Source organism: Sceloporus occidentalis, unplaced genomic scaffold (assembly GCF_023333645.1).
Source record: "Sceloporus occidentalis isolate IW3139 unplaced genomic scaffold, rSceOcc1.0.p SCAF_6, whole genome shotgun sequence".
Taxonomy (NCBI): Eukaryota; Metazoa; Chordata; class Lepidosauria; order Squamata; family Phrynosomatidae; genus Sceloporus; species Sceloporus occidentalis.
The window spans coordinates 51,109,787-51,129,949 of NW_028316986.1; the positions used below are offsets into that span (position 1 = coordinate 51,109,787).

Genomic DNA, 20,163 nt, shown 5'->3' on the forward strand with positions numbered 1-20,163 from the left:
GGTCTCAGTTCTATGGAATGAATAATGAATGATGAGAAAAGGAAATGGATGTGAGTGGTTGATGGCAGTTGGTAGCCAGAACAATTTGTGGTTGCCAATGACTATCTGACAATAAGATCTCTGTATACTTTGTAGTTGGACATTTCAAAAAATACATATACAGTACGGAAAATACTTTTCTCATCCATTATGCAATTTGACACTATACCTGAAGATAAGGTAATGCTGACTAAAGAGATGCAGATACATGTGCATATATGTCAAACAGCCATGTAATAGGGTTGGCTCCAGCTATAGATCAAATTTGTTGCTTAAAGAAATACATCACATATTAGTGCTTGATATGTTACTTCTGGACTGCTAGCTGCTCAGTACTGAACTGATGGTAGTTCGGAACTCCATATTTACAGAGCACTGTGGTCACTGTTTCCATTCAGATCTGCTACACTCGTATCTTGAACTAAGGAGCAAAACACACTGCAGAAATAATCCAGTTTGAGACTGCTTTAACTGCCCTGGTTCAGTGCTAGGGAATCCTGGGAACTGTAGTTGATTGTGGCACCAGAGCTCTCTGACAGAGAAGGCTAAATGTCTCCCAAAACTACAGTTCGCAGAACTCTGTAGTATTGAACCAGGATAGTTAAAGATGTCTCAAACTGGATTACTTCTGCCGTGTGTTTTGGACCTCAGCCTTTGGTACTACATAGGATTAGGTCCAGAGTCACTTCCCCATGTTGGTTATATGCTATAATAAGGGACAATGGTTTAACATATCTTGAAATTTTTATTTATTTTATTTTATGTAACATCTTCTTCATATGGTTTCCATAGAATCATGAGTTGGAATAGAGACCTCAAGGACCATCAAGTCTAACCCCCTGTCATGTAGGAACACATAATCAAAGCGCCCCCGCTAAAAAAAGATGGCCATCCAAAGAAGGAGACTCTACCACATTCCAAGGGAATGTGTTTCACTGTTGAACAGCTCTTACTGTCAGGAAGTTGAGGTGAAATCTCTTTTCCTGTAGTTTGCATCCACTGCTCCATGTCCTAATCTCTGGAACAGCAGAAAACAAGCTTGCTCCATCCTCAATATGACATACCCTTCAAACAGGGTAGTCATATCACCTTTTAACCTTTTCTTCTGCAGGCTAAACATACCCAGCTCTCTAAGCCAGTCCTCATAGGGCATGATTTCCAGACCCTTCAGCATTTTGGTTGCCCTCCTCTGGACACCCTCCAGCTTGTCAGAACTGGATGTAGTATTCCAGGGGAGGCCTGATCAAAGCATACTGGAGTGGTACTATTACTTCCCTCGATCTAGATGATATACTAGACCATGTTAGCACCAAAAGGAAAACAAGAACCCTTTCCACCATAACCAGCATGAGAATGCAAGTTACTAGCTAGGAATAATAACAGCAGCAAAAAGAACAATAACAATTTCTCCTCTTCCTCCATCATCATCATCATCATCATCATCAAATCTTTGTGGGCTTATTTACAATGCTCACAGACTGAATACACATATCAGAAGAACATAACATAATGAGCATAATATAGTAACATAATATAAAGTTCCATAACTTCTAGTTTTTTACTTTGTTACAGATAAACATATTAGAACCTCCAATGATACAGCTCCGTAGTCAGTGATTTTAAAGGACTTACAGATGTCGGCTGGCTTTTTCCAATAAGCACAGATCTTTTACAAGTGTACCCTGGGAACGCACAAAGCTAGACGTCAATTCTGTGAGTTCTCAAGCCAATCACCAAGACAGAATAGACTCACTGAATCAATAGAATTTATTTAAGTGTTGACTGACTATTCAATGGGTCTACTTTAGCTGGAGATACCAATAGGCTTCAAGACATAATCACCAGGAGTAAGGAGGAATAATGCAATAATAATGCAAACAAGATGGTAATAGTGGACACAGTAGAATATTTATATATGTTACCTGTTTTCTGTGTTTGCAGCTATATGTGCAGTTTGGAATGCTAATCTGAAGCACTTTTAGAAAATATGCATTCTACAGAAATAGACAACTGAAACATCTAAAATATAACATATCTGAACCTGATTTCAAAGTACTTTATACTATGAAACACTATGCTATGGGGAACTTAAATGGTTTTGACTAGAATCTTTACAGACTGGAATCTCAAAAGATGTGACATGAACTTAGAATAGTCACTTCAAGGTGGTCTAGAGAAAATATAAGCAAGAGTCTGGAAATCTACCTATATCCTGAATCTATCCATGACTGTACATAATTGGAAGAGACATGCCTAATTTATTTACATAATCAAGTTTGAAAAGGGCCATGAATTAGAACCCCAAACATACAAGAAATAAAAGTGAGGGAAGCTAAATCTTAATGGAAGTCTCCAGAAATACTGCTTTCCTTCTGTATATATGGATAACTGTTAGCTGCAGTTTGGATACTTTTAGTTGCTCAAGATTCCAAAAAAATTACAATATCTTATATTATTATAATTATTTAAATGAATTAAAATTTTTAAAAATCAGATTCTTCATGAACACATTTTAATCCAATCTCTTCCTATCAAAGATGTAAAAAACTGTTCCATATTTCATGTGTCTCCTGTAAGGAGTGTATTAACACAGAGTATTGAGATGAAAGTAATTGTGTCAACACAATTCGTTTTGCATTAGTATTCCCATCTGCATACAATGCTCCCCTTCTTACAATGGGGTCAATGATTTAAAAAGCTTTATGGTCAACAGAATTCAAGAATTATTCCATGTAACAAACACAAGCCTTATCTGGGTTCCCTATAATCACTACCATTTGTTAGTGGTTATATCTAGATTTAAAAAGATGTTCACGAAGTGGAACTGTTGTCATGGCCATCTGAAATGTGACCACATGGTTTTCAGACTATTTGGGGCTTCATTTACCGTATATACTCAATTATAAGTTGATCTTATGTATACGTTGAGGGCAAGTTTGGGGGCCAAAATTATGGATTTTGATATAACCTGTGGATAAGTTGAGGGTCAAATTTAGGGGCATATAGCAAAGGACCTAAAGGATGAAGCAAAGCAAACCAATGTCAAAGAACTTACAAAATTCCAGCTGACATAAATCTTTGTGCTTACTCTTAAGGCTAGATGGATAGAGGTGGTCAGTGCTTTCAGGACAGATAATACTCTTGCTTTTCACCAGAGGATGGTGAAAATGTACAGTACTTACACTGACCCGTGGATAAGTCAACTCAGTTTTTTTGGGTCAATTTTTTGACCTAAATTTCTAGACTTATAGGTTAAAAATTCAATGAGGCAAACCTCTGTTCCACAAGAGATGTGTGAAAGAGAGACATCTCTCCCCTAATATAAGATATGTGCCAGGAAGCTGCAACCAACAATGTCTGAAAGTTCATAACAACATCACAATTCATGTATTTCCTCAGGGGACATGGGCAAAAATAGCTGTTGCCATGCATTAAGGGATGGGGACTATTAAAATTCCTATTTAGATCAGTTTGAACTTGCAGTGTTACAAAAACTACTACCACAGAATTAAATTTAAAAATACCCAATTGAAGCAGAACACTACCTGCTGAATATGACACACATGATAGCTGACAAGGAAATGAAGAAATACTGGAAGATACTGATGTATATGGTACACTGATGTATATGGCAAGAATAGTTTTTGCACAAAAATGGAAAAGGAAAGAAACAAAAAAAAAAAAGGAAAAGAAGAGATCAACATCAGAAGAAGGGGGAATGAAACTATACAATATGGTGGATTTGGACAAATTAACAGCATTAATTAAAGATAAATATTAGGTAAATAGGGAATATTGGGAAGATTTCATAACATTCTAGAAACCAAATTGGGGACAAATGACAGTATACTACTTTGAAGGTTAACTGGTGGTAGTATGAAGCATACTGATTGACCCATAGAACATAATGAATTCATATAATTATAAAACGTAAAGTAATTTAGAGTTATACAATATTCTGTACTGTATTAACATATACAATGTTGTTATTTAGCTGTAGTACCTCCTAGCACATTATTTGAATGAATGTTTTGAAAGTACATATATTTCTGCCTAATTCAGAATTAATTACTATAAATTGTAGTGTTGTATAGATTGTAGTGTTGTATAGATATAATATACAGTGGGCTCTTGGTATCCACTAGGGTTTATTTCCAGGAACCCCTGTGGATATTAAAATCCGTGGATGCTCAAGTTCCATTATATACAATGGCATAATAAAATGGTGTCGCTTATATAAAATGGCAAAATCAAGGTTTGTCTTTTGGAATGTTTCTAAGCCATGGGTGGCTAAATCCACACACAGATAAAAAATCAGTGGATATGGAGGGGTGACAGTAGTATTATGAATGTAGCACAGGGAATAAAAGATAAAGGTTTGGATGCTAAGAAGGAGACACACAAGACTAGAAAAAGATAGTTCAGAGATGGTGGGAAGTCAAATAAGAATTAATAACTGGAAAGGATATAAAATGGAATGGATGCATAGATATTATGGCCTTGTATATACGTTATCCATGTACGTCTTTTATGCTATCATGTAACCTGTTTACCTTACTAAAATGTTAAATTAGACCGGTATTTTAAAAAAAGAACTACAGTCATCCCTCCATATTTGCGGATTTGATTATTCATGGATTTCATTAATATGTTCTCTCTAAGACGGTCTAGGTCCTCCAGTGCAACTCTGTGGTCAACTTTAACTAAAAGTTGCACTGAAAGACCATTTGTAGCTACTCCAGTGCCATTCTATGGTCAGTGTATGTTGGACATTGACCACAGAGTTGCACTGGAGGACCTAGAGATTCCTAGAGAGGTGTCCTCTCAGGTAAAAACAGTGTTTTTGTTATTTGCAGTTTTTCCATATTCACAGGGGTCTTGTTCCCCTAACCCTAGCGAATATGGAGGGACAACTGTACTACCAGATGTTTGGGCTCTCCTTTGAAATATGCATGCAAGCAGGTAAGAGCTTGCATGCATACTGCAGCAGTAGGTTCCATCTCCTACACATACAGACATATCTACACAACTAGGAATACTATACTAGGCAGGCTGCCGATATGCCAGTGACTACAGTATAAGTTTAGAAATTTAAGTTAAAAAATGGACTCAAAAAATCTGAGTTGACTTATCCATGGGTCAATATAAGCATGTATTATATTTTAACCCATATTATATGTACATATATGGTGAAAGGCAAGAGTTTACTTTGCCCTGGAAGCATAGACCCCCCCTCTACTCTCTCATCCATCCAGTCTTTAGGATGAGCACAAATAGTTATGCCTGCTGGAATTTTGTAAGTTCTTTGGCATTGTTTTCCTTTGCTTCGTCCTTTACTATTATTATTATTATTATTATTATTATTATTATTATTAACCTTTATTTATGAAGCGCTGTAAATTTACACAGCGCTGTACATACAATCTTTTTAGTTAGACGGTTCCCTGCCCTCGGGCTTACAATCTAAAAAGACATGACACAGAAGGAGAAGAGAGTGGTGGAGGGAAAGGGTAAGAGGTCCAGCAGTGCCTCTCTACCTCCAAGGCCTGGACCAAGGCAGATGGACTGGAGGGAGGGCTTGGGTTCTTAATGGATGGTTAATCATTTTCCAGGGAAAATACATACTCTCAAGTAGGATAATGCATATACAGTACATAGCAATACAGGAAATGGTTTGATAAATAGACAACAAAAGAACACCAAATAGCAAGCGACAATTATGCAATGCCTGGGAAGGCTACTCTGAACAGGATGGTTTTCAACTCAGTTTTGAAGCTGGTTAAAGAAGTGATGGCTCTTGCTTGTGGGGGAAGAAGGTTCCAGGAGTGGGGGGCAGCAAGTGAAAAGGGGCGAATCCGGGATGGGGCAGAGGAAATCCTGGGCTGGGACAGCAGACCTTGACTACCAGAACGGAGGGCCCTAGTGGGAAGGTGAGGAGAAAGAAGGTCTGATAAGTAAGGAGGGGCCAGTCCATGGAGGGCTTTAAACGTCAACAGCAGGAGCTTGTACTGAATGTGGAAAGGGAGGTGGAGCCAGTGAAGGGATGCCAACACAGGAGAGATGCGGTCAGAGCGGTGGGTGGAAGTGATAATGCGTGCAGCTGAATGCTGAACAGAGATTAAAGGATGGAGGTGAGAAAGAGGAAGCCCAGCCAGGAGGACGTTACAGTAATCAAGTCGTGAGATCACTAGGGCATGGACCAAGATCTTGGAGAGATATGGTCAGATTTTGGCAATATTGTACAAGAAGAATCTACAAGCCTTGGCTGTGGTCTGGATCTGAGGGATACACGACAGAGAAGAGTCAAAGATAAAACCAAGACTGCAGGCTTGCTGGACTGGTTGAATAGAAATGTTGTTCACAGAGACAGAAAAGGAGTGTTGAAGGGTGGGGCTTAGGAGGAAAGACAAGAAACTCCGTCTTGGACATGTTGAGCTTCAAACGCCGATGGCACATCCACTGCGAGACAGCTGTGAGGCAAGATGAGACTTGCTGTTCAAGCCTTGGAGAAAGGTCGGGGGCGGAAAGATACAGCTGGGTGTCATCGGCATACAGATGGTAGGAAAAGCCAAAAGAGCTGATGAGTTTTCCTAAGGACAGTGTGTAGAGAGAAAACAGAAGGGGACCCAGAACAGAGCCCTGGGGAACTCCAACAGATAAGGGAACAGGAGATGAAGTCTGACCCCCTGCAACTACTGCAAAAGATCTGCCAGACAAGTAAGATCTACATCCTTCATTACATGCCCCTAAGTTTTACCCTTGACTGATCCATGAGTCATATGAAAATCTATCATTTTGGCCCCAAAACTTACACTTGATGTATATATGAGCTCAACTTATAGTTGAGTATATAGAGTACATGTATAAGAAGGATAGAGTTGACTACATGCATTGAAAGAGGGAGAAAGGACACAATCCAGGGGGCCTGTAAAAATTTGGGGAATAGATTTTCAGTATTAAATTCCACTTTCAGACATATGAATATCACTAAATCCAATAGTATGCTTGATAAACAAAGGACAGATGAGCACTATATGAGTATTTATACAGTTCTTCAAAACAATCCAATCATGCTTAACAATGTAATCTAAATTTGTACAGTTTTTCAAAAAGTCAAGCACAAATTAAAATGAAATCATATCCTCTGCAAAGAGGTGTTACTGAAATATCAAAACTGAACCAACTGCCCAAGTCAGATTTTCCAGTCTGACATTTTTCATGTCATATTACAGTTCAGATTTCTTAAACCTGCACAATGTCAGCCTTAGCAGCAACTGAACATTAAAAAAATACAATTTGACAGCCCCAGAGAAAGGGATGAAAGGTTCAAAGTAAGTAAAATTGTTCAAGTATATGGCATGACCTTTTAATATAGTAGACACAGATTTCCCTAATAAGCAGATTCTAAAGGAGTACTTCGAAAAGTTTTTCAGCTCTTTCTCATCTGAATGATCAATATTTTTCAGAAAGCCATCTGCTCAGGAGCCCAACAAATTATAGGATAATACTTCTGCTATAGAAACAATTAACATCAACAGGGTCTCTAAACAAACAAAGAAGTATAACTTCTACCCAAATATGCCTAGAGCAAAGATGGCGAAATTTTTCAAGACTCATTGCCCAAAGTCAGTGGCATTCACCCAGTGGATGATGCCGGGTGTGTGGCTTCCACTTTCTGGGGGTGGGGCTTCTGCCTTCTAGGGGGGTGGTGCTCCCTCTTCCGGGAGTGAGACTTCTATGGAAAAACCCAAGGCACACTCTCTTAGCCTCAGGCTAGCAATAGCAACCCCTCCTCTCATGAAAACTGCCAAAAAATCTTCATGATAGTTTCACCTTAGGGCCACTTGAAGGCACCACACACAAGTCACACTCTCTCAGCCTCAGAGGAAGGCAATGGTAAACCTCCTCTGAAGAAACTTAGAGTCACGCTAAACTGGGAAAGACTTGAAAGCACATAAAAATAGGGGCAAATCACATTCTCTCAGCCCCAGAGGAGGGCCATGGCAAAAAGAAGAAGAAGAAGAAAAAACCTCTGAAGAAACCTTGTGAAGAAAACCCTGAGGAGGAAGAAATATAGTGCAGAATCCAACCTCATGGGTTAACGGTAATAAAATGAACACCGGAAAAGATTAACCAGTATCCCTTGTAAATCTGAGCCCCCAGGCCCTGTTGCTGTGGGGGCTCTTCCCTCTTTTATCTGCCCTACTAAGGAAGGCTGCCTGGGCAGTAGCTTTTTCCAGGCAGTGAGGAAACTGCTCCTGAGTTAGCAGTGCCTGAAGACCATTTCTACTCATGGGTAGATAGCTGCATGTGGCCTGTAGTATAGCCCTGATATTCACAGGGCATTTTGTTTTATTTATTTTTGAAACAGTCCCAACTAAGATGAGGTTTAGAAGCTTAGCCCTTTTAATTTCAGACAAGCTTTATAGTAATCTGGCTGGAATTTAGAGGCTGCCTTGGTCCTTAACTCCCTTCCTATTTGCATTGGTTAGGGAAGGGCACCAGAAGGGGCTGCTGTGGGACAGCGCTCCCCATTTCCCTGAGATATGTCTGGATCCTGAGAAGGGACCATCTCTGATGGAAAGGAGAGACCAGGGGCCCCAACTGCACTCCTCAAGAGTGCAACAATTTGGTACAGCCTGACACAATTGGGGTGAGGATGGTGGTGGTAGTGAAGGGAATCTCTCCCCATCCTTCCCACAAGTGTTCTCTCCCCTCCTTTTGAGGAGGGAATGCAAGAAGATTTATACCCCTGTGCTCTCTCAGAGAAGTGAGTGGCAGAGGCCATGGTCCTTCTGGCGAGGGCATGAAACTATTTTCTGCTTTCCTTCTGGGATTTTCTGTGGCAGCTTAGAGTTGGAAGCTTCAGCCCCTGCTGGGCCCTGTCTAGCTTCCTTTACAGCTATGCAGTCAAGATGGCGGCTGTACATGCCAGAGGAGAAGTCCTCTGCCTCCTTCCACACCATCTCATTATAAGAATTCAAAGGGAATGTGCAGGAGCCCTGGTGACACCATCATGTGTTTCCCAGGCTTCAATAGGATCCCTCACACCTGTTAGGGTCCTGGGTGCCACTGGGACCAGAGATGGGAAGGAAGGGGGAGACCAAGAGCTTATCCCCCCATCTGCCCTCCTGGCAGAGTTCCAAACCTTATGCTAGGTATAGTGCCTGCAGTGGCAATGGCAGATGCCTCCTGGCAATGCCTGCCCTGAGCGAGGGCATTAAATCTGGCAAAGGTTCCTTGCTGGCTGCAAAGAGAGGGCCCCTGGTACTCACTCCTTATCCTGTGTCTTCTGGCTGGCTTGCCTCTCTGACCTTGGTCCTGTTTCAGGCTGGGCAGAGGTGCTGCAGAGAAACTGTTTCCCATGGCTTTTGGCTGGCCTGTGCTCTGAACGCCAGCCCTAAACGGGCTGGGCAGAGATGTTGAGAACAGAAGTTTCCATAACTTCTGGTTGGCTGCCTCCCTGATCCCTGGTCCTAAACAGGCTGGGTGGAACTGATGTGGATAAACAGAGATATGGAGGGGATACCCCTCACTATCTGTTCCCACGGCTCCCATGTGCTGTAAAGCTGTTGGCAGAAATCACGTGCTCCCACCATGAAAGGGGACAGCTTTGGAGGAGGGGGAGAGTCATCGGCAAAGCCATGACCTTTCTCCAATCCTGGGAGCCCATGTCATGTTAAATCTTTCTTCATGCTTCCAAGGCAGCAAGAGAAACGAAGAGAAGGAAAAGGACTGGAGTGGCTATAGTGAAGAAGTTAGAGAGCAACAACAAACACATCCTACTGGAGTGATAGGCAGGACAAGACTAGCCTTCTAGGGTTAGCTCCACCAATGTGGAGTCACTAGAAGACCTCTTTTTACTGCCTGCCTATCTGGAGTGAGTAGGAGGAGCATAACCCAAACTACAGGATATGGGGATCTTATCTACTGGGAACATAGGGGCAAGTCATATTCTCTCAGCCCCAGAGGATGGCCATGGCAAAAAGAAGAAAAAAAAAATCTCTGAAGAAACATTGTGAAGAAAACCCCGTGAGAGGGTTGTGATAAGTCAGAAACAACCACAATCCTGTTCAAAACGGAGGAGCTTTTGGACAGCCTCCTGGACAGAAAAGCCACATATAAACCAAATAAAATACAAATAAATAAATTCCTATTGGTTATTCTCAACTAAGGAAGACAACATTCAATCAATTGCTGAACAGTGAATGAGCATGTAGGATTCCATTGATTCTGTGACTCTAATCTAGGGTGTATCTACACAGTAGAGACAATGTAGTTTGAGACTAGTTTAACTGCCATGGCTCCATCCTACAGAATCCTGGGATTGGTAGTTCTGTGCGGTACCAGCACTCTTTTGCAGAGAAGGCTGAAATAAAACTACAAATCCCAGGATTCCATAGGACGCAATTACAGCACTTAAAAGTGGTGTCAATACCACCCCTTTCCCGTCAGATTGGTGCCTTCCCCAGGCATCAATCCAGTTGGGAAAGGGTAGGAGATGGATCCAACTCAAGCCCCATTCCTGAGTGGATGGGTGCCTGTCTTCCCTGGGAAAGAGGCTTTAAAAGGTGGATCCATGCCCCCCCCAACTCTTTCCTGGGTGGATGGGTGCCCGAGGAAGACAGGCACCCATCCACCTGGGAAAGAGGCTTGAGAGGGGTGGATACATGCCCCCAACCCCTTTTCCGAGCAAGTCACACTCTCTCAGCCCCAGGAAGGGTCATGGCAAACTATCTCTGAACAAACCTTGCCAAGCAACCTCCATGATAGGTTCACCTTAGAGTTTTCATTAAGTCAGAAATGACTTGAAGGCACATGACAACAACAACAACAGGCCTGGGTTCTTCTCCAGAGAGAACGATACACTGCAAAGAGAATAAGTGGTGGTTTGAGTGTTGGACAGCAACTCTGAAGTCCAGGGTTTAATTCTCAGCTTGGCCATGGAAACCCAATGGGTTTCCTTGGGTAAGTCACACTCTCTCAGCCTCCTCAGGGGAAGGCAATGGCCAAAAATTCCCTCTAAACAAAAAAGGCCCATCAGAGGTTCACCTCAAGATCGCCATAAATTGTAAACAACTTGGAGGCACACAACGACCACCACCACAACAGAAGGCTGCTTCCTCCTTCTCTTACCACCTTTCCCCCCTCCCCCCTCCCCTTATTTGCCTTGCTGCTCCACCTTTTCTTTCCTTCCTTTTTCTCTTCCTCTCCCCTTCTCCATGCCTGTGCACTGTCACCGGTTCCCTCCCCCCTTCCTTTTCCTACCTTCCTCTTCCTCCTCCTCCATACCCTGCTTTCACTGCTGCTGCCGCAAGCCTTCTCTAAGCAAACCTTGCCAAGAACTCCCATGGTAAGTTTGCCTTAAGGTCACCATAACTTGTAAACTGCTTCAAGGCACATAACAACAACTACAGTTCCCAGAAGCCCAATCGTGAGGGGTGGGACTTCTGGCCAGAAAGTCGGAGTTGCTGATGGGCTCCTTGTGGCCCAGAGCAAACTGGATTGAGACAACATTTCATAAGATGAAATGTTTTTAAAGAAAGCTTTAAAAGTATAAAAACATGTTTTTTAAAAAATTAAATATTAAAATATTATTTCTTTAAAAAGAAAACCTGAAGCCTCTCCTTTCTACTCTCACTGAGCCTCACCACATCTCTTCTGCTGACCTCCAGCATTTTAAAGGGACATAGATGAACACCATAGCCCATTTCTGCCAACAGCTAAATGTCTGGGGAACTTTGGTGTCAATCACTTTTTGGGTGCCACCTAGTGTGGTCTACGTCCCCAGCATCTCTAGTTACACCCCAGCTTTAACTCCACTTCAGGAGAACTGCTGGAAGTGGCACTTTATTTTTTCTTTAACCAAGTAACTCAGGCAACTGAAAGAGCTTTAAAGAGGAATTCTTCACATTTTAGGTAGCTTTTCAAATAACAGATTCTGCAAGAAATAAATGGAAGTGTATACAAGTAGGCGTGGAATAAAATCCTCTCAAAAGAAAGATGTCTGGAATTACAGGAAATCGCACAATCACATTAATGTCCTGCCAACCTAACTGCTGCAAAATTATAGATTTTTTTTCTTACAATATTCTGATACTTTTCAGAAAAGAAGAACTTTACATTCTTCTCATTCAATAACACTATTAACACAATAGATCTTTGTTGCAACATGATGGATAAAATGGCTTGCCACAATTATACTGTAGTCTGTTTATCATGTAGAGCGATGAACTACAGCTAACACATTGATGTGGAATTGGGTTGGGAGGAAGGAAGATCACAGAACACTGCCATCTGAATTGTTTTTATTTTAAAAAAACATAACTTCTGAACACTTAGTCCTATATATATTGGTAGGGATTAATGCAATGATCTCTTATCCTTGTTCTTACTGAGATAAAGAGAAATCCATTTGATAAAGCATGCAGTTGTATATCACCATACTGCACTGAAATATATTGGTCTTTTAAGAAACACTTGAATAATCAAAGAAGTGTATGCATTATAGAACTCTCTACAAAACAAAATAAATAACAGGGAAAACCAAACTTAAATTAAAATTAAAAAAGACATTTAAAGTTTTGGTGCTTTTCATCATGGGAAAGAATCTTCCACAATGAAACCATCATCAATCAGAAAATCCCCATCTGTTTGTATAATTAGCTCTGATAAATGACACTAATCTGAGCTACATTACAGAACTACTTTTGTGGGTGTTGGGGAGAAATGAGAGATAGCTGGAAATGTAAATAAATCTAACCACTGTTTCACTTACTGCTATCCCCGCAGGAACCTATAAAAAAAATTTTAAACGTAATATTTTCTAATGTGCTACTGGCTGTGCTGCCTAATATCTATCATCTTGGAGCATGCATTAGAATATGTGCAGAAGACAAGAATAAAAAAAAAAATAGAACAAAACATGTTTTCAAAATAAGTTCTCCCATTTGTACATTTTATAGCTTAACTCTTCATTGAAAAAAATATGTAACAGGATGCTCCAACAAATCAGTCATTTAAGAACAAAATGGATGCTCTCCACAAGAGACAAGAAATGAAGATGCTGTTATCACTTAAGTTCTAGTATCTTGGGTATTTGCAGAGAAAGCTGCAGCCAGAACTGTGGGGCGAAACAGATGGCCCCTATGGGACAGCTTGGAGCGGCCCCGTTTAAGGATGGATTGGAGCTGCGGCAAACAAATGTGTGGCCCCAATCCAGCAGCATCTGCCCCAAATAGGAGTGGAAAAAATCTGCTCCTATTTGGGGTGGAGAAAAGCCACCCCTTTGCCTTTGGAGCCAATATTTTGCTGGCTCTGGGACATGTGGGCATCTAAACATTACGCTCCCAAGTTGCCCTGAAGCCGCCTGGCATGTAATTGCCAGAGCAACTTCCAGGTGACTTGGTGGCATGGTGCGTGTAAACGTCATGACCCCAAGCTGGCTTGAAGCTGCCGGTCTGTTCTGGCCCTGTATCTCAGTACCATCCAGATGCTTCCATGCAGTGGTAGTGGATAGAAGAAACACTGAGTTATAACTCAATGCTGTTGAGATTGAGAGAAAGAGAAGGCATCTGTGTAATATACACAAATACAAAGGCATAGAGAACATTAAAAAAAAAGCACCCTAATATTTCAGGTAAATTATAGTATGTAAATTCCACTGAATAAAGTTTATCTTTTAGTTTCTTTTTCATTTCAAAGCACCTCATAGTTTAAGTGTAAAGTAGCTCCTCCAAAATAAAATACACAGATTTCAGATGGAATTCAATAGATTAGATACTTACTATGAGATTAACATACAAAGGTTAATAGGTTCTTCATTTAGAGGGGCGGGAAAGGAGCTGGGTTTCATAAGCTTTCACTAGACTGTACCTCTTTAAATGGTAAATGGGGTATTGCTGGTGGGGTATCTGTGTCTTCTATGAACAGATGGGTGTCTGACTTTCTCAAACAAACAAACCGATATTCAAAATCTTAATATCTGATTCAAACTCTATTTTACACTATCAGCAGTAAAAAGACATCATGATATGGATCCCATATCAGGACAAGTAAGCATTTCTTGTACCTCCACCAATTGTTTACCATATGAGTCTTTGGACTAATTTCCATGGATACCTCCATGCAACACCACCAGCTTTTTTTTAAAAAAAACTGATCAAAACATCCTTATTTAATATGTTTTAATCTAAAGTGGACAATAATTCCATCAGCTTTCTACAGAAAGCAAATACTACTGTTCTTGACACTGGATTTTGCCCTATGAATTTCTTCCTCTTTTTGGAGCAGGATGAAAGCATATCTGAAGGACAAGGAGTCTCAACTTTGTAGGCTGGGGTCCCTGTCTAGTTCATAAGCGTCTTCTACTGTGCAATGCCAAAGCCAACATATACGTTGTTTAAAGCAAAGGAAGCAGTGGTATGTTACTGAGCTTTAGTTTGCTACTTAAGAAACTATTCCTTAGAACTGAGCTTTGGTTTTCAGACCAGGAAGCTGCTGGGTTGTGTGATTTACTCCTAATTAAACATGTATAGATTTGAGCTATGGTATATATGCATAGTGGGAAAATCAAAATTTTTAAGAATTACATCTCATCTTAATCACTTTACTTTGGCTTTACTTATGTCCTTAGCCCTATCCACTGTTGGAATACAGAATAACGGCTCACCTGAAATTGGAGTTTCGTTCCCAAGCTTAAAATAGTTGCCAGTAATTTTTATATTACGGTCAAGACCTTTACAAAACACTAGAAACATATTTTGAATTTATCAGAATCGTTGATGAAGTCATATTGAAGAATCTTAATTCAAGCTATTTAATAACCCTTGACTTTTGAAACAAAACTGCCATCTGTCAGAGAGAAAACAATGGACTAAAAAGTACTCAATAATTTTGAGTACTATGATGCATATCCAGTTCCGTGTAATTATTTTTTTTAAAAAAATTAGCACAGTGATAACATGGGTTTCTAAGTTACCATGATGCCAATTTTGATTAACGAAAAATATTAAGAAATATTGGGAACATTTATATCTTTTTATGATGTCATGAGGAAAAGTATACATTTTAGGTTTTATTAAATGAGTTAAATTTGATTTTAAAGTAGAAGCAAAAAGTAGATGATGATTTCAAGGAAGTATAATAAAAAGGCGAGGGGATAATACAATTGGCTATGGAGGGCAAACTTAGTAGGATATATGTGTGTGTGTGTTTTAGCAGTTTTAGATATACATAAAATGCTTTTTTGTTTATACTTTTGTGAGACAAAAATATTTTTAAAAGAAGTTTCCATACACAGCTAATAATTCAGTTACAGGCAGGCATATTTGTTTGTGCCTCAGAATGAACAAGAATACATAAACTGAGTTCTTAATCGCTTTGAATTCTTTGCTCACAACGTACCATGAAGATAAAAATTACAGTTCTTATGCACTATACTCCAGATGTATATTCATGAGAAAACTAATACCATTAAAAAAGAGCAGAGCCTAGTTGGTCTTCCACTGGAACTGTGCACTTACATTCCTCTTTGCTTGGTGAAGGTACATTCAGTTCTGTCGGAAGCTGCTGGTTGGAGTTAACAGTCTGTGTAGATAGGGAGGTACTACTGTTGTCACAATTCGTTTCTCCAGAGAACAAATCCGATTGGCTGTTGCTTGTGCTGGGAGTGGACTCATCATCTGGTTGCTTCTTTTGAAATTCTAGCAAGACACAAAGTTGGGGAAATCGGATGCTTGAAGCAATTATAGGACTAAAAACATACTATTGTCCAATATACAGGACACATACTATTAACATTTTTGTATTAATTATAGAAGATAATCATCTGCATATATTAATCGTGATTTTATTCTTACCATCTTTGTATTAAGACATAAAGTACAAATTGCTCTAAGTGATATTCCTGTGGAATGGCAGGACAAAGATTTATATATTCATTTAATTTCTTTTGTTGTTGTTGTTAAAGAAAGGGCAGTTAATACAAAGTCTGGAAATCCATTGGGTGATCTTGGAGAAGTTACATGCTCTCAGAGGAAGACAATGGCAAACTCCTTCTGAACAAATTTGCCAAGAAAACTCTACGATAGATCCACCTTAGGGTCACTATAAGTCAGAAACAACTTGGAAGGCACACAACAACAATACTAAGTCAATAAGGGCACTATTCATCAGAGGCTCTGTCTCTTTTCAGTTATTACTTAAAACACAGAGAATGTGTTCATTTCTTCACAAATTGACACTCACAAACTGAAATGGTTTCATTTATTCCAGTGACACCATAATCTCAAATGAAGGAATTCCTTTTCTGCTATTTTGGGTGCTTAAACGTTTCATGCAGGCCTTTAAGAAAGCATTCAAATTGATCGTCCCTGAGTATACCATTAATATATGTGTTCTACATGAGTGATGGCACATAAAACTTCAGCAAATTTGTGTGCCAATCATTTGCTCACCACTCAAATGTTATGCCTATGCATTATGTTCATCTTCTAGTATAGCCACTAATTATGGAAAAAAAGTAGTGAAAATATAATAAAATATATTATTGAGGAAAAGATTATGTAATTAATACGTCTACATCCTTGAACAGTGGGTGGCCTGCTTTTGACTGCTAATTTCTCTGATGTTTTCAGTGATAGATATCAAACAAATGGCCCGAGTATTTCACCTAAGAGTTTCAAGGATTGATTTAAGTCTCCTTATTAACATCTGCTTAATAATAATCTGTTCTTCTCAGACAAGCATAGCAAACTCTTTCTTATCAGAAGCATACAATTGAAATGTAAGTCCTATTTAGCTATAACGCTCATTAGTCTAACAGTAAGAATAAGAATCTCTATGTACAATGCAAATACTAAGGAAAATAGTAACATCTCTTATTGTCTTTTTCAAAACACAGAGCAATGCATTCACTAATTTGACTCTGAAATTACAGTATCTCATTCAAATCTAGTGTGCAAACCAACATTCAGTTGTGTAAAATAATAATAATAATAATAATAATTATTATTATTATTATTATTATTTTACTATATGGAAAAACAAAAGCAATTCTTCCCAGCTTTTATATCTGTGTGACCAACAGACCATCAAATTCTACTAAATTAAAAATCTGATCATAATAAACACAACTTAGCAAATATATGTCACTTTACTCCAATCTTTTTTTCAGCTAAAGCCTTATCTTTAAGAGTAATAACTGATCAATTTTGAAACTATGGGTCTTTTGTTGATCAGGAAATTCCATAGTTTTAATTCTTAAATATGGTCTCCAGTAAAGCATATATGAATATTTTAGTGTAAAATTTTACAGCTAAGCGTATTTATTTGTAATATTAATTGGCAAAGCACTTAGATGTGTAACTTTCCATATCTTTGATATATCATGATGTGCTCAGGTTCACCTGTGTACCTACTGGAATCCTCTCAGTGCCAATCAATTTGGGAATTTCAAATTTCCAAAAATGAGGCAGTGTACTGACTTGTGCAAAACTGTCAAATCATTTTTTGAACTCAGAACAAACCAAAGTAAACATTCTGTAGTTTTTGTAGGGACAATTTCTGGAGCTGATAAAGCACACTGAGACAGATGTCTCTTCAAAGAGGCTCTTTAATCATCAATTGCTGTATACAGATTCCAAAGCTACTCACACTATATCCACCACCATCCAACAACAACCCACACTGTACAATGAGGCTTGAACCTTATACACACTTTTGCCATGCAGCCACTAAGTCCAGCCTCTTCCTGCTGTGTCACTCTAATTCTTGTCTCCCTAGCAAGATGAGTATGCATATTTACAGTAGTTTTACAACACTTTGCAGTTTCCAGCACATGATGACCTTGCAGAAACGCCACCTGTTCTGATCCAGCTGTATACAATTACTTGCTCACCAAGCTGCAAGTGACCCATAGTTACCTATGCCACTCTTCTTCACATCTGGACATTTTATTTCAGGCTTTATTCTCTGACAATGCCTTCCCTCAAGAAGCAGCAGATAACAAGCAACTGTTTATTCTTCCCAACTTCTTAATAATGTCAGTATCACACTACATTGTTATAGTGCTAATAATATTTTTACACCACCTCCCTGTCAAAAAGACAATTAAAGTGGCTTGCAATTAAAAGAATCCATACAAGAACCCAATATCCCAGTTTTCCCCTCCCTCTCCTAAAACATCAATTAAAACAGTTTAAGCATTAAAACAATCAATTAAAATAGGCAACACGCAAGTGGGGATACATAGTGTTCAATGAAGTAGTAGATTCAGTTGGTGGCTGGGTTTGCTATTCAGGAAAGGCCTGCCGGAAGAGATCCGACTTGACAGTCTTTTTACAGCTGTCTAAGCTGATAATATGATGGATCTCCTCCGGCAGGCCTTTCCATAATCTAGGAGCGGTTGAGGAAAAGGTCATCTGAGTAGTTGCGGTCAATCTGGTCTTTATAGGTTGTAATAAATTCCTCCCAGGGGACCTAGGTGCACGGGGATTATATGGAAAGAGTCGGTCCTGTAGATATTACTCCATTTTAAAGAATATGGCTGCTTCCTGTGGAATTATGGGGTTTGTAGTTTAGTGAGGCCTAAGAGATCTCTGGATAAGGCTTCTAAATGCCCCATCTCTAAACTTAAAAATACTACTTTGATTTTTATTGTGATATATTGTGGACAGAGTGAGTATGGCTTTCATGTTATATTTCCAAACAATAGATTTTATTCTGTTCATTCTTTGTGTGTTTCTTTTAAGATCACTCATTCCCTTTCAGTGGGTAAGAAACAGGGCTCTCCAGTATTTGCACAAGTGTTTCCTTTTCTTCAAGGTGTTAAACAGTGTTGCGGGATGGGGAAAGAGTAAAATCAAGGGTGAGATTTTTCACCTTCATTCTGATAAAGTTTTAAGTGAAATATAAATTTAAATACCAACTTAGAGCATTAGTTTAAGTGTATTAAATATCCCAGTTTCAATATAAACATAATAAATGTAATGGGGGCTTTTAAGAGGAAATGCAACACTTTCACTTTTTCATTAACTTTTCTGTAAAGGACAATACAAGATGGATCTCTTGGTGGCACAAGCATACCTGTCAAATACACAGGTGCTTTCACAATTGTTTGCTGTTCCTTCAATGACTTGGATGACAGAATTGGGGGGCATACTTATCAAATTTGCAGATGGCACCAAATTATGAGTAGCTAATACCCCAGAAGACAGGATCAAAATTCAAAATGATCTTATTAGATTAGAAAGCTGGGCCAAAGCTAACAAAATGAATTTCAACACGGAGAAATGTAAGGTACTGCACTTAGGGCGGAAAAATGAAATGTACAGATATAGGATGGGTGACACCTGGCTGAATGAGATTACGCGTGAAAGGGATCTGGGAGTCAAAGTAGACCACAAGTTGAACATGAGTCAACAGTGTGACACATTTGACGGTGTGGAATGGCCAACATTAAAAATAATTATGAAAAAATTTGGAATGGGATTAAAAAATAAGGGGATTAGTAGATCAATTATATTCTAATAATTCAGTAAAAGTAATAGTAAATAAAAGTAATGAGAAGTACAAGACAAGGGTGCCTGCTTTCACCAATATTATTTGCAATGGTGATAGAGGTGTTAGCAAATGTTATAAGGAAGGATGAAAGTTTGGAAGGAATAGGACTGAAAAGAAAACATAAAATTATTTTATTCGTTGATGATACATTATTGACTATTAGAGATTTAAATGATAAAGTGGGGAAAATAAAAGAACATTTATATTTATTTGGAGAGATGACAGGGCTTCAGATTAATTGGAATAAATCAGAAATGATGTAATTTAATTATTCCAAAAAAGAGGAATTGGAATTTGTGAAACAAAAGGATTTAGAGATAAAAATAAAAAGTAGTATAAAATATTTAGGAATAAATATTACAAAAGATTTAAAAGAAATGGAAGGAAAAAATTAGTTATATTATGGAAAGAAGTTGAAAAAATGTAAAATATAAGAAAATTCAATTATCATGGTTTGTAAAAATAGCGCTAGTTGAACTGAAAATTTTACCCAAATTAATTTTTTTTTATTTAGAATGATACCATTAAAAATATCAGAGGTTGAATTAAATAAATGGCAAC

At 38.9% G+C, this 20,163-nt stretch overlaps 1 protein-coding gene across 4 annotated transcripts in view; it reads right to left on the reverse strand.

Annotated features, from left to right (window-relative positions):
• The window catches only part of ZFAND3 (zinc finger AN1-type containing 3), a 173,046-nt gene that overhangs the window by 49,054 nt on the left and 103,829 nt on the right, over window positions 1-20,163 (reverse strand). For 2 of the 4 annotated variants that reach the window (XM_089529600.1, XM_089529599.1), the window contains exon 4: window positions 15,564-15,743. The exons of the other annotated variants lie outside the window; for them this stretch is intronic. In XM_089529600.1, coding sequence (XP_089385726.1) covers window positions 15,564-15,743 — 180 coding nt within the window. The remainder of the gene's footprint in view (window positions 1-15,563; window positions 15,744-20,163) is intronic. 4 annotated transcript variants of the gene reach the window in all.